The sequence below is a fragment of the Ochlerotatus camptorhynchus genome, unplaced genomic scaffold (genome assembly GCF_037179485.1).
Source record: "Ochlerotatus camptorhynchus isolate MF236.1 unplaced genomic scaffold, CSIRO-AGI_Acam_v1.1 ptg000105l, whole genome shotgun sequence".
NCBI classification, from domain to species: domain Eukaryota; kingdom Metazoa; phylum Arthropoda; class Insecta; order Diptera; family Culicidae; genus Ochlerotatus; species Ochlerotatus camptorhynchus.
In genome coordinates this window covers 5,238,918-5,251,111 of record NW_027040595.1, presented here as the reverse complement: position 1 = coordinate 5,251,111, position 12,194 = coordinate 5,238,918, and the positions used below count along the sequence as shown (strand labels likewise).

At 44.5% G+C, this 12,194-nt stretch overlaps 2 protein-coding genes across 2 annotated transcripts; both read left to right on the top strand.

The window, feature by feature from the left end:
• Positions 1 to 1,358: 1,358 nt before the first annotated feature.
• On the top strand, positions 1,359 to 6,485 carry LOC135699253 (uncharacterized). Its single transcript, XM_065219454.1, has 4 exons — positions 1,359 to 1,715; positions 1,812 to 1,942; positions 2,141 to 6,023; positions 6,327 to 6,485. The coding sequence occupies exons 1-4, from the start codon at positions 1,359 to 1,361 to the stop codon at positions 6,483 to 6,485; spliced, it is 4,530 nt and encodes a 1,509-aa protein (XP_065075526.1).
• A 2,612-nt stretch (positions 6,486 to 9,097) lies between these two features.
• Positions 9,098 to 10,941, top strand: LOC135699313 (myrosinase 1-like). Its single transcript, XM_065219559.1, has 4 exons — positions 9,098 to 9,195; positions 9,260 to 9,449; positions 9,506 to 10,078; positions 10,142 to 10,941. The coding sequence occupies exons 1-4, from the start codon at positions 9,155 to 9,157 to the stop codon at positions 10,922 to 10,924; spliced, it is 1,587 nt and encodes a 528-aa protein (XP_065075631.1). The 5' UTR covers positions 9,098 to 9,154; the 3' UTR covers positions 10,925 to 10,941.
• The last annotated feature ends 1,253 nt before the right edge of the window (positions 10,942 to 12,194 follow it).

The window sequence follows — 12,194 nt, the reverse complement described above, 5'->3', positions numbered from 1 at the left end:
TTTATGAATTATGTACATGTTTTTTTCGACTGTTCCGTAAGCGCTCTGGCTTCTGACTTTCTTCAGATGTTTCTTCCAATCTACCTTAGGTAGTTCTGCCAGCAATTCTACCAGAAATTTATTTCGTCTTCTTCTGGAAATTTGACCATAAGCCAAAGGTTTTTTTTTTTGTTCGAATTCTATTGGAAGGTTTTTCGGAGCTTCTTCTTGCTTTTCTTGAAAATTTACTTCCGATTTCCGAAACTTTTCTGGCTTCCTTTGTGTTAACGCAAACCCTAGCAATTAATTTTCCTTAGTATATAAGACCTATATTTATCTCACTCGATCACTTGCGATCAATACCAAGAATGTACCCTTCCTTATCATTAGCCTTCGGATAACGAGAGAAGAGAATTTTGAATAGGCCTTTTGCTCTCTTATCAAGCCACTGAACTCGCATATATTACTATACACGAACCAGCATTTGATCAGTCGAAAATAAACCTACAAAACGTACACGTCGATCAAACTATCTTGCGATAATTAGAGGAGAGTAATAAATAGAAGTGAAGTTAAAATAAAGTGATCTTTCTTTACACGCAAAACTTCCGCCGCGAATTTTTAGTGCCTAATCCGAACGTCTCGTAAGTGCCCGCGCCAACATTTTTGGTCCTTCGAGCCGGATCAACCGTGAGAAATTTGATAAATCGCGGTGATTAATTGCCATCGCGGGTTACTGTTCGGTACTACAAAGTACGAACCATAGTGCAATTATTGAAGCAATACCGTTCCCGCGTGAGTTTTCGATCACAGTGCTACTGTATAGAGCCTGTGGATCAACGCGGGTCGAAGTTAAAGGAACAATAAGTGCGCGGAAGATCACGTAATTAAACGTGATCTCGGAAGAATTTTGTGAACATTGGGAGTTTGGCGGTCTACGAGGGAGAAGGCTCCAGGCAAGCAGACGGACATCTCGTGGAAACGCTATCGTGGCTTGACTTGGGTCCTTTGTGCACCACTGGACAATTGTACAAAGAGGGGACGTTGAACTGACGTCGTCCTGGATAAAGCGGAGCAACCGTAAGTACCGCATGCGAGTTGAAGCGTCGAGTGATAACGGGCTCATTTGAAACGAAATAAAGGGATTTTACGTTGTTCGACTTATTGCATACAGCCTTTTGTGCAATTCCACTAAAGCAATTTTCGATTTTTTTGGATTCGTTTGCTTTCATCCCTGCTAGTTGAGGTTGCATAGTGTGCTCTGGTGGTTCAGGTTGGTCACCTGTGTCGTATTGTTGTACGAAATATTGTTCGCTGGTTGAAGAATGGCTTCAAATTTGAGGCAGTTAAGCCGCCAAGAACGCTTTCATTTGGATACGATGGCCAACTTGAAGCAGTTTATGGATCGTTTTGATGCGGATAGAGATAAGAACCAACTGGAGGGATGGAAGCAACGAATGGAGACGGTTTACAGGGAGTTCCAGTTGAATCGTCTTAAACTCGAACTACTGTTCGATGAAACAAAGGCGACAAACGCGGACGAAACCATTTCTGATGAGGAAACGGAGAATAACAATCGTCTCATTCGCCAAAAATTCGAACACGACTATATCCTCACATCTAGTTTCTTAACTAGCAAAATTCGTGAGTTGAATGCAGCTTCACAGCCAAATGCTCAAGCTCTGGCTGTCGTTAATGCGCCAAATCTACCCCAGTCCCGAATCAAACTCCCTGAAGTGAAGCTTCCAACTTTTGATGGATCAATTTCGGAATGGATCACATTCAGGGATACATACAAATCCCTAATTGATTCAAACACTCAATTATTGCAGATAGATAAGTTTTCTTACCTGGTTGCATCATTAACCAAGGATGCCAAAAAGGTTATTGAATCGATTGAGCTGACCGACGCAAACTACGCCGTTGCGTGGCAGTTGTTGGAGAAGCGGTTCGATAACAAAAAGTTAGTTGTTAAAACTTACATAGATTCACTTTTCACAATTGAACCGATGAAAAGGGAATGTTACGAGTCCCTTATGTGTTTGATCGACGATTTTGAGCGCAATTTGTGCCTAATAAACAAAATGGGCATCCAAACGGATGGTTGGAGTGTGCTTCTATCCCACATGGTCTGTAGTCGTCTTGATTCGTTCACCTTAAGGCAATGGGAAGCTCATCATAAATCCACTGAGGTTCCACAGTATCGGGAGCTCATCGATTTCCTGCGTACGCATTTAATGGTTCTCCAGTCGTTGGCGCCTTCGAAGTTTCGCTCATCTGATTCGCAGAAAGCGGATTCATACCGTCCGTTGAAATCAGCGAAGGTCAATACAGTCCACACCATTACTAATTCGAAGCCTGGTTCCTGTCCGTTCTGTTCGAAGTCTCCACACTCACCATTCAAGTGCGACGTGTTCCAGAAGCTGGCCGTTTCCCAACGCTTTGACCAAGTGAAGAAAAAGAACCTTTGCATAAATTGTTTGTCCTCCTCTCATTTTTTGAAAGGATGTTCGTCCAGCGGTTGCAGAGTTTGCAACCAGAAGCACCATACTATGCTACACCAACCTCCTAGCGATCGTTTGTCCTTACAACAAAAACCCAATACACCTTTCGTTTCTGGTTCGAATTCATCATTCTCGAACCAAACGAATTCCTCGAATCAGTCTTCCTCGCAATCTCGGTTGAATTCATCGATTGAAACGCAGTCACCATCAACCTCTGCCCAAACAACTAGCCTCGTTTCCACCACTCTTGTTGGTAGCAGTCGAACCGTTCCTGCTACTGTTCTGCTGCAAACCGCAATCGTCAAGGTTTTCGGTTCCGATGGAGACGCCCAATGGGCCAGAGCGTTGTTGGATCCTGCATCGCAACTTTGCATAATCACGGAGAATATGGTTCAAAGGCTGAAGTTACGTCGCTATCCTAATCTTCAAGAAATTGGAGGCATTGGTAACACTCTCGTGGTATCGTATCACGCTGTTGATGTTGGGATAGGGTCCCATTGCACCGAATATACTGTCGAAGAACCTTGTCACATACTGAAGAAGATCACCCGTGAGCTTCCTGCCAACGCGGTCGATTCTTCCTGCTGGAACGTTCCATCCGGAATCACACTAGCAGATCCCAACTTCCATGAACCGGGACCCATAGATCTTCTGCTGGGCATGGAACTGTATTTCGAACTACTCCTAGAAGGATTCATCAAGCTGGGTCCTGAAAAGCCGGTTCTGCAAAATACCGTTTTTGGCTGGGTAGCATCCGGTAAGGTAGGGCTTTATCATTCCCGTAACCAACTCAAAGTGGCTCACGTGTGCAGCACAGAGCCACTCGATGATCAAATCGCTCGCTTTTGGGAAATAGAGCACTGCTGGTCTCCTAGCACTCGTTCTCCAGAAGAAACTTTCTGTGAAGAACACTTCGTTGCCAACACTTTTCGAGACGAATTGGGTAGATTCGTAGTCACCCTACCGAAACGAGTCGATGTACTGTCTCAACTCGGAAATTCGAAGGAAATAGCCACTCGCAGATTCCTTGCTCTTGAACGTCGTCTTGAAGCGAACCCAAAACTGAAGGAGGCGTACGCTGCATTTATTGCTGAGTATTTGCAGCTCAACCACATGCGAGAAATTGACGACACGTTCAATACTCTTCCGTCTTACTACCTGCCTCATCATGGCGTCGAGAAAGCTGATAGCACAACCACTAAATTAAGGGTAGTGTTCGATGCCTCTTGTCGGACGGACAGCGGAGTATCGCTCAATCAGGCGCTGATGGTAGGTCCTATGTTACAGGATGACATACACGAGATATCGCTTCGCTTCCGGATGCACCAGTTTGCCATCGTTGCCGATTGCGAAAAAATGTACCGGCAACTTCGTCTTCACCCTGTTGACTGTCCACTACATCGCATCCGCTGGCGTTTCTCTTCCTCGGAACCGCTGAAAACCTTCGAGCTTACCACCGTCACCTATGGCACTGCCTCGGCGCCATATTTGGCAACTAGGTGTCTTCTGGAGCTGTCTAAGCAAGGAGCTGATCTGTATCCTCATGCAGCGCTAGTCCTCTCGAAAAATTTTTATATGGACGATATGCTGACTGGGGTCGACGATGAAGAAGAAGGAAAAGAACTGTGCACACAGTTACGAAATCTGCTGCAATCTGCCGGGCTTAACTTACGCAAATGGGCGTCCAACTCGACGGCCATCCTTTCGATCATACCACCCGAACTACGTGAAGAACGAGCAGTCCTAGCGTTGGATTCACCATCTACTATCAAAACCCTTGGACTGATATGGGAACCATCAACAGATCTGCTTCACTATTCCGTTCCCAAGTGGTCTCAAACGGATACAATCACCAGGCGCTCTGTACTATCAGATACAGCAAAACTTTTCGATCCGCTTGGGCTGATTGGACCAGTGATAGTTCTAGCAAAAATCTTTGTTCAATCTCTTTGGCGAACGTCTGCATCCTGGGATGATCATCTCGACGAAATTCAACAGCAGCACTGGCTTTCCTTTCGTTGCAGTCTAAATGCACTTTCTTCAATCTCCGTACCTCGGTGGGCAGCACTCGCTACTACACCAGTCAACATAGAACTCCATGGGTTTTGCGATGCGTCGGAACGTGCTTACGGTGCCTGTCTATATATTCGTACCGTTTCTAATGATGGGAGCATCTCCGTTCGTCTGCTGACTGCGAAATCCAAGGTGGCACCTCTCGGAGATTCGAAGAAGCAGAAAAAGGTCAGTCTTCCCAGGTTGGAGTTGTCTGCGGCTCTTCTCTTGAGCCACTTGTACCACAAGGTGAACTCTAGCATCGCACTGAACACTCAACCGTTCTTCTGGTCGGACTCAACGATCACACTCCACTGGATCAACTCGGTTCCGTCAAGGTGGAAAACTTTTGTTGCGAATCGAGTATCGGAAGTGCAACATCTAACAACCAACGGTGTCTGGGCTCACGTTTCGGGTATGGATAATCCAGCGGACATAATCTCTCGTGGAATGGAAGCAAGTCAGTTAGAGGAGTCGTCAGCCTGGTGGACGGGACCATCCTGGCTGAAACAACCATCCCGTTTCTGGCCTCCAGTCCTCCAAAGTGATCTGCCTGAACTGACAGTGGAAGCCCTCGAAGAACGATCGGTATCGTTACCGGTCAGAGTTCACGAACCGAATGAAATATTCGGTCTACGCTCTTCATTCATTTCTCTAGTTCGACTCACTGCGATGCTTCGTCGATTCATTCACAACTCCAAACCGGACAATCGATCTACTCGAAAAATTGGATTTCTGCGGACGTCCGAACTAAACCAAGCTACAACAACGTTGGTACAGCTAGCACAGTCCGAAGTTTTCTCGAACGACATCGACGCCATAGCCACTGAGGGTCAAGTCAAATCGAACTCGTTGTTGAAGAATCTCTGTCCAGTCTTGAAGGATGGTATATTACGGGTCGGCAGTCGACTGCGGAACGCGGATATACCAGAGGATAGGAAGCATCCAATGATCCTTCCTGCACGGCATCTGTTAACAGCAAGCATTATGTCCCACTACCATCAGAAACATCTGCACGCCGGACCACACCTGCTTGTAGCATGCGTCCGGGAAAAGTTCTGGCCACTCCGCATCCGTAACCTGGCACGTAATGTGGTCCATTCCTGCATCAGTTGCTTCCGATGTAAACCATCGGCACTGGAGCAGCTTATGGGAGATTTGCCTGCTGAAAGAGTTACGCCAACATTACCGTTTTTGAACACTGGTGTTGACCTGTGTGGACCGTTCCAGTTTCGCAAACTTCGCAAAGATCATCCAACAAAATGCTATGTGGCAATTTTCATCTGCCTTGTCACAAAAGCCATCCACATTGAGCTGGTTTACGATCTGTCAACAGCCGCCTTCATCGCGGCACTACACCGTTTTATGTCGCGGAGAGGAAAACCACACGTAATTCACTGTGACAACGCCCAAAACTTCAAGGGAGCCGTCCGAGAGTTAGCAGAGCTGCGCAAACAATTCTGCTCGCAACAACATAAAGCAACAGTGGTAAATCGTTGCGCAGACGACGGGATCCAATTCAAATTCATACCACCCTGCAGTCCCAACTTTGGAGGGTTGTGGGAAGCGGCGGTGAAATCATTTAAGAAGCATTTCCGTTCAACAGTTTGCAACTCCATTCTATCACAAGACGAGTTCGTTACGCTTTTGTCTCGTATAGAAGAGAAGCCTGCCTGAATTCTAGGCCGCTCACGCCACTCACTGCAGACCCAAACGACCTAGAGGTTCTAACTCCGGGTCACTTTCTTATTCATCGTCCGCTCACATCTTTCCCTGAACCTGATCTATCAGAAGTACCACGAAATCGGCTCGATCGTTGGCAGGAGAACCAAGAGCTCCTCCGACGAGTGTGGAAACGGTGGACGACTGACTACCTGTCAGGGCTTCATCCACGCACCAAGTGGACACAAGCTAGGGACAACATTGCTGTGGGCACAATGGTGCTCCTGAAAGAGGACAATCTCCCTCCACTCAAGTGGAGATACGGCAGAATCACCCACGTTTTCCGAGGAGACGACAACAACATCAGAGTAGTCAGCGTGAAGACGGCCGATGGAGAATTTCGCCGCGCAATATCCAAGATATGCATCCTTCCCGTGCGCCAAATCGCAACCCAGTCGGCCAATGGGAACAACCATCATCTTGATGACCACTGATGTCCACCATCGCAGTATATCGATACTGCGCAACGATCGGAGGCCTGCGGGCCTCCGACCCCTGTAAGTATTGTTTTTCATTGAAATTTCAAAAAGCTGAAGAAATTTTTGTCCTCCTACATGCACCCTGGATCCATCGACGGCGACTCCAACCCCAACCACGAGTGCGCCCAACCGAGTGATGACTATCTAAAGTCAGTTACTATGACGATGACATCACTAGCAACGACCAATCGAACGATCGAGTACTGGTGGAGGAAACATCTGATCAAGGACCAGACCATGCGAAGGTCAACGACCCTTGCCGAGCAGAAGGAGAATCAAAACAAACGACGTGGAGAGCAATCGACGACAATGAAACCCGACGACGACCAGATCATCCTTTCTCATTTCACCTACATGTCGGTTGATAGGCTTATCCTTTCAACGGGGGCCGGCATATGTTAACGCAAACCCTAGCAATTAATTTTCCTTAGTATATAAGACCTATATTTATCTCACTCGATCACTTGCGATCAATACCAAGAATGTACCCTTCCTTATCATTAGCCTTCGGATAACGAGAGAAGAGAATTTTGAATAGGCCTTTTGCTCTCTTATCAAGCCACTGAACTCGCATATATTACTATACACGAACCAGCATTTGATCAGTCGAAAATAAACCTACAAAACGTACACGTCGATCAAACTATCTTGCGATAATTAGAGGAGAGTAATAAATAGAAGTGAAGTTAAAATAAAGTGATCTTTCTTTACACGCAAAACTTCCGCCGCGAATTTTTAGTGCCTAATCCGAACGTCTCGTAAGTGCCCGCGCCAACACTTTGGATGTGACATCTGATTTTTTTCTGATAGTTTATCTAAATTTTCGCCACAAGTTTTTCAATTCGTGCCTTGGAAGTTTCTCGGATGTTTTTCCAACTTGTCTTAGAACTTTCCTCGAACTTAATCCAGGAGAGCTTCTTTCGTCTTTCCCTGGATGTTTTCTTCCGGAATTTTCCGATCATAGTTCAAAAGCTAAAATTTTGCTTTGATTAACGGCTTTCTCAGTCTTAAAACACTGCAACGACTACGATGTAATCTGCCCGATATTTCGGCCATGGGTTGTGGCCTTTTCCAAGGTAAAATATTGTTTGTCGTTAATGTCAATAGTTTTGTCACCGACAAACCGACATGAAACTTAATTTTGACTTTTGCCCGAAAATCGTAAACAGTCGATTGAAATGTGCAGTGATCTGAACTGTCAAAACCGTGGGATTTTTTGATCTAGATAAAAATAGATTAGACACGAACCAATTCATAACTTTTGAATGCGGGTTCATGGTTTGGCTAAATATTTCCCGCGAACACGGAGCCAAATGTCAGTAGTGTGCTTTGGTCAGAAATTGTATTGCTTTTGCTATGGTCATTCATGTCGGTTTGTCGGTGGTTTAGTCGTTGTTGTGGCTGATTTTCCATATTTTGGATTAATTTAATGATATTTAATTGAAAAAAAACACTACTTGGTCACAATTTCGATCACCGTTTGAGGACAACGATAATTTAAAAAATTAAATTAAAAAATTAAGGTGTGTTTTAAGACTGAGAAAGCCGTTAAACAAAGCAATTCCCCTCAAGTCCCAGTCGTCACCATTGTTAAAAATTTTGCTTTCAAAAACGGCAAAAATATAAAATTAATTAAATAGTAAATACCGATCTTTTAATACCTTCGATACCGATAAGCATTAAAACAATCTGGCAACAGGACTGGAAATAAAATTGAGGAGCTCGGTTAGCTTGACGGTTACCGCTTTTGCTTACTGAGAAGAAGATCGTGGATTTATTCCCAAGCTCTTCCATAACAATACAATTACTGTGGTCGCATCGCCGCGAATCCTGACCCATCTCCTACCCAACTATCCAACTCCGTAGCATCTATGGGGACGTCGGTGAGTCGCTGGCCTTCCGTTAAGTAGAAGTTACATCAGCAATATCCTTCCTTGCCTTGTGACGGAGAAGATGGGCGTGGCCGGCAATGGTAATTGTCACATTTTTTTCGTTCTTACTTTTGCTTCGAGAGCCATTTTCCACCCCCAAAGAGTTTTTCTTAAGAACGTCAAAGTACATACATGACAGTTGCCAGTAAGCAACCAACGAATTACTCCGTTGCAAACGCAGCGCAACGCATTTTGGCCTCACAATTTCTGCATGTAATATTGGTGGGTCGCAGGCAACCAAAGTTTGAGAACCGCTGTGGTATACTGTAATCTATTGCACGTTCTATTGAATTTAGCTGATATCTACACGCCAAGGCTGATTAGGCAACAACAATCCTTTACGTAGCTATTAGTCGTATCAGCTTGTACGCGCCATTATTCGGTTTATCAGGGGTTAAAACCTAAGATAGCTATTGTATTTTACGGGATTTATACACACCGGTCAGTAGCATTAGGGCGGCACCTGGGATTGGACCACATTTGAACCATGAAGTGCTTTGCATTGGCCTGTTTACTCTTGACCGTTGGGTAAGTGGCAGATTTGAAGTGTTTCAAGTGGCCTATTATCACACCAATTGGTTCCCCCTTCTAGTCTTGCAAACGCCCAGCGAGAATTTCCTGATGATTTCCAGTTCGGGGTAGGAACTTCTGCTTACCAGATTGAGGGAGCATGGAACGAAGACGGCAAGGGCGAATCCATCTGGGACCACCTGGTTCACAATCATCCGGACAAGATTACCGACCGTTCGAATGGTGATGTGGCTTGCAACAGTTATCATCTGGTAAGTTGTAGAAGGATATATTTTTTGGAAACATACTAAAATGAAACACTTCCTAGTGGCGACGTGATGTGGAGATGCTGAAAGATCTCGGAGTTGACATCTATCGTTTCTCGATTGCGTGGACGCGTATCATGCCCACCGGAATCAGCAATGAGATCAACGCGAAGGGAGTAGAGTACTACAATAACCTTATCAATGCTCTGCTGGAAAATAACATCACTCCCCTCGTGGTACTCTACCATTGGGATCTACCGCAACGGCTTCAGGAAATAGGTGGTTGGACGAATCGAGAAGTCATCGGCCATTTTCGAGAATATGCTCGATTTGCTTTCCAGACATTCGGCGACCGCGTCAAATGGTGGACAACGTTCAATGAACCGCTTCAAACGTGCCGACAGTCGTACGAATGGGATGCCATGTCTCCTGGGCTTGAATTCCCCGGTATTCCCAGTTATCTTTGCAGCCACAATCTGCTACTATCACACGCTGAAGCAGTTGAAGTGTACAAAACCCAGTTCCAGTCGATTCAAGGTGGTAAAATTGGTATCACCATCGATTCTTCTTGGGCAGAGCCCCGTAGCAACTCAACCGATGATATGGAAGCCTCGGAAATTAATATGCAATTCATCGTAAGTCAAATGGGATTTTGAATGTCATGATCAGTTGATAATAACTTTTAATTTCAAAAACAGCTCGGTTGGTACGCACATCCTATCTTCTCAACCCAAGGCAATTATCCACAAGTCATGATCGATCGCATCGGTAACTTCAGTCGGTATCAAGGTTTTGCCAAGTCCCGTTTGCCGGTTTTCACGCAGGAGGAAATCAACAAACTAAAAGGATCGGCGGACTTCTTTGGCTTCAACACCTACACCACGGCTTTGGTCCACAAAAACGATGCCGCCAATACAGTTAACTACCCAGAGCCATCATTTGATCATGATCGAGGCATAATTGAATATCAGGACCCCAGCTGGCCAGCAACGGGATCCAGCTGGTTCAGGGTGTACCCGGAAGGTATCTACAATCTGCTTAAATGGATCAGTAAAGAGTACAACAATCCTGAGGTCTACGTAACAGAGAATGGATACAGCGATCGTGGGGGTACCCGTGATGAAGGACGCGTAGATTACTACAAAAGCTACCTGAATTCTGTCCTGAATGCCATCAAGGACGGTTGCAACGTGAAAGGCTACGTAGCGTGGAGCTTGATGGATAATTTTGAGTGGCGCGCGGGACTTTCGGAACGATTTGGTTTGTACTTTGTGGACTACAACCATCCGAATCTGACCCGAGTGCAGAAGTCGTCGGCTAAGTTCTATGCCAATGTGGTGAAAACACATACAATTGATATGAAGTTGATGCCAGAGCCTGAAGAATATACGCCATACGATAAGGGCACTGGATCGATGATTATCCCCACTATTTCAGTTATCTTTGCCAGCATTGCAGTTCTAATGAGGCAGCTGTTTTGAAAGATAAGATACAAGTAATAAAAATGAAATACGATGGTGATAAAAAGCAATGCACTTTAGAGGATTTTATTTAATCTACTTCCCAACACAAATTCAAGTGTTTCCTGGATTGCAGAATTCAGCATACATTCAATTTGAAACCTCAATATATCCTACTACAGTGAAATCGGACCGTTCTTACGAATTTAAAAGTTGTGTCGAAAATGCTCGAATCCGATTTCAGGAATAGAAGTCAAATAATGTATGCATGATGTCCACTCAGGTCAGAATATGACCACTTCGCCGAGGGCATCAGGTATAACCAATGTGGCTCTAAGCTCTCTATAGGAACATCTTGTTTTTGAATTCTCATGTGGCTTGATGTGTAGTTGATGGATATTAGCTTATATCGGTGTCTGACCGATTCCCCAGATCATGAGCTTATGTGACCAATGTTGTCTCTGGTATTAAATACCGAGTACGCCAGGAACTATTTAGGATCATCCTACACATCTTGTTCTGGATCCTTTACAGTTTAAGATGATGGCATTTGGAACAACTCTCACAGATTGGCATACCATACTCAATAGACAGCAAGCTTATTTAAGGTAGACTTTTTGTTGATAAGCGGATAAAGTGATCTTATCAAGATGTTGCACTTGGTGTTTTATGAACATAAGCTTGCTGTCTAGAGTTAGTTCAAGGTACACAACTCCTTTGGACCAACCCACCTGTTCAGTTTTTGAAACTGCCGAAAACATCAGCAGCGTTGGTGATCCATAACATATTTAAGCTTCAACCATATAACATTAAGGGGGTATTCCCAATCTTTTGCCTTTTTTCGGCCTGTTTTTCAATTAATTTTTTTTTTCAAGGAAAATGAATAGTAATGCGCCTAACTCTTTGGGATTCTTGTTTATTGAACATTAAAGTTTACAAATAAATTTTTTTCGGCATAAAAAAAGACATTATTGACGTCACAAAATGGCGGCAAACAGACCCCTGTTCGCCGCAAACGCCTGGACGGGCGAAGACTTTTCTCTGGAACGGCTTCATCTGAAACAGATTTCGTGATGAAATTAATAATCTGATAAGATTCTCTGGAGCTTCTCCCGTTGGCAGCAAAAAATCTTAAATATTAACAAAATGGCGGCCATATGAAAAAACAGGCGATTTTTAGCCCGCTTTTTTGCAGCTTTAAGGTGCTTCAAACAATGTTAAATGTTAATATTTTTTGGTGAAAGTGGGAGAGGCTCCAAAAAATTTAATAAGGAACAAAATGCGCAAAGAT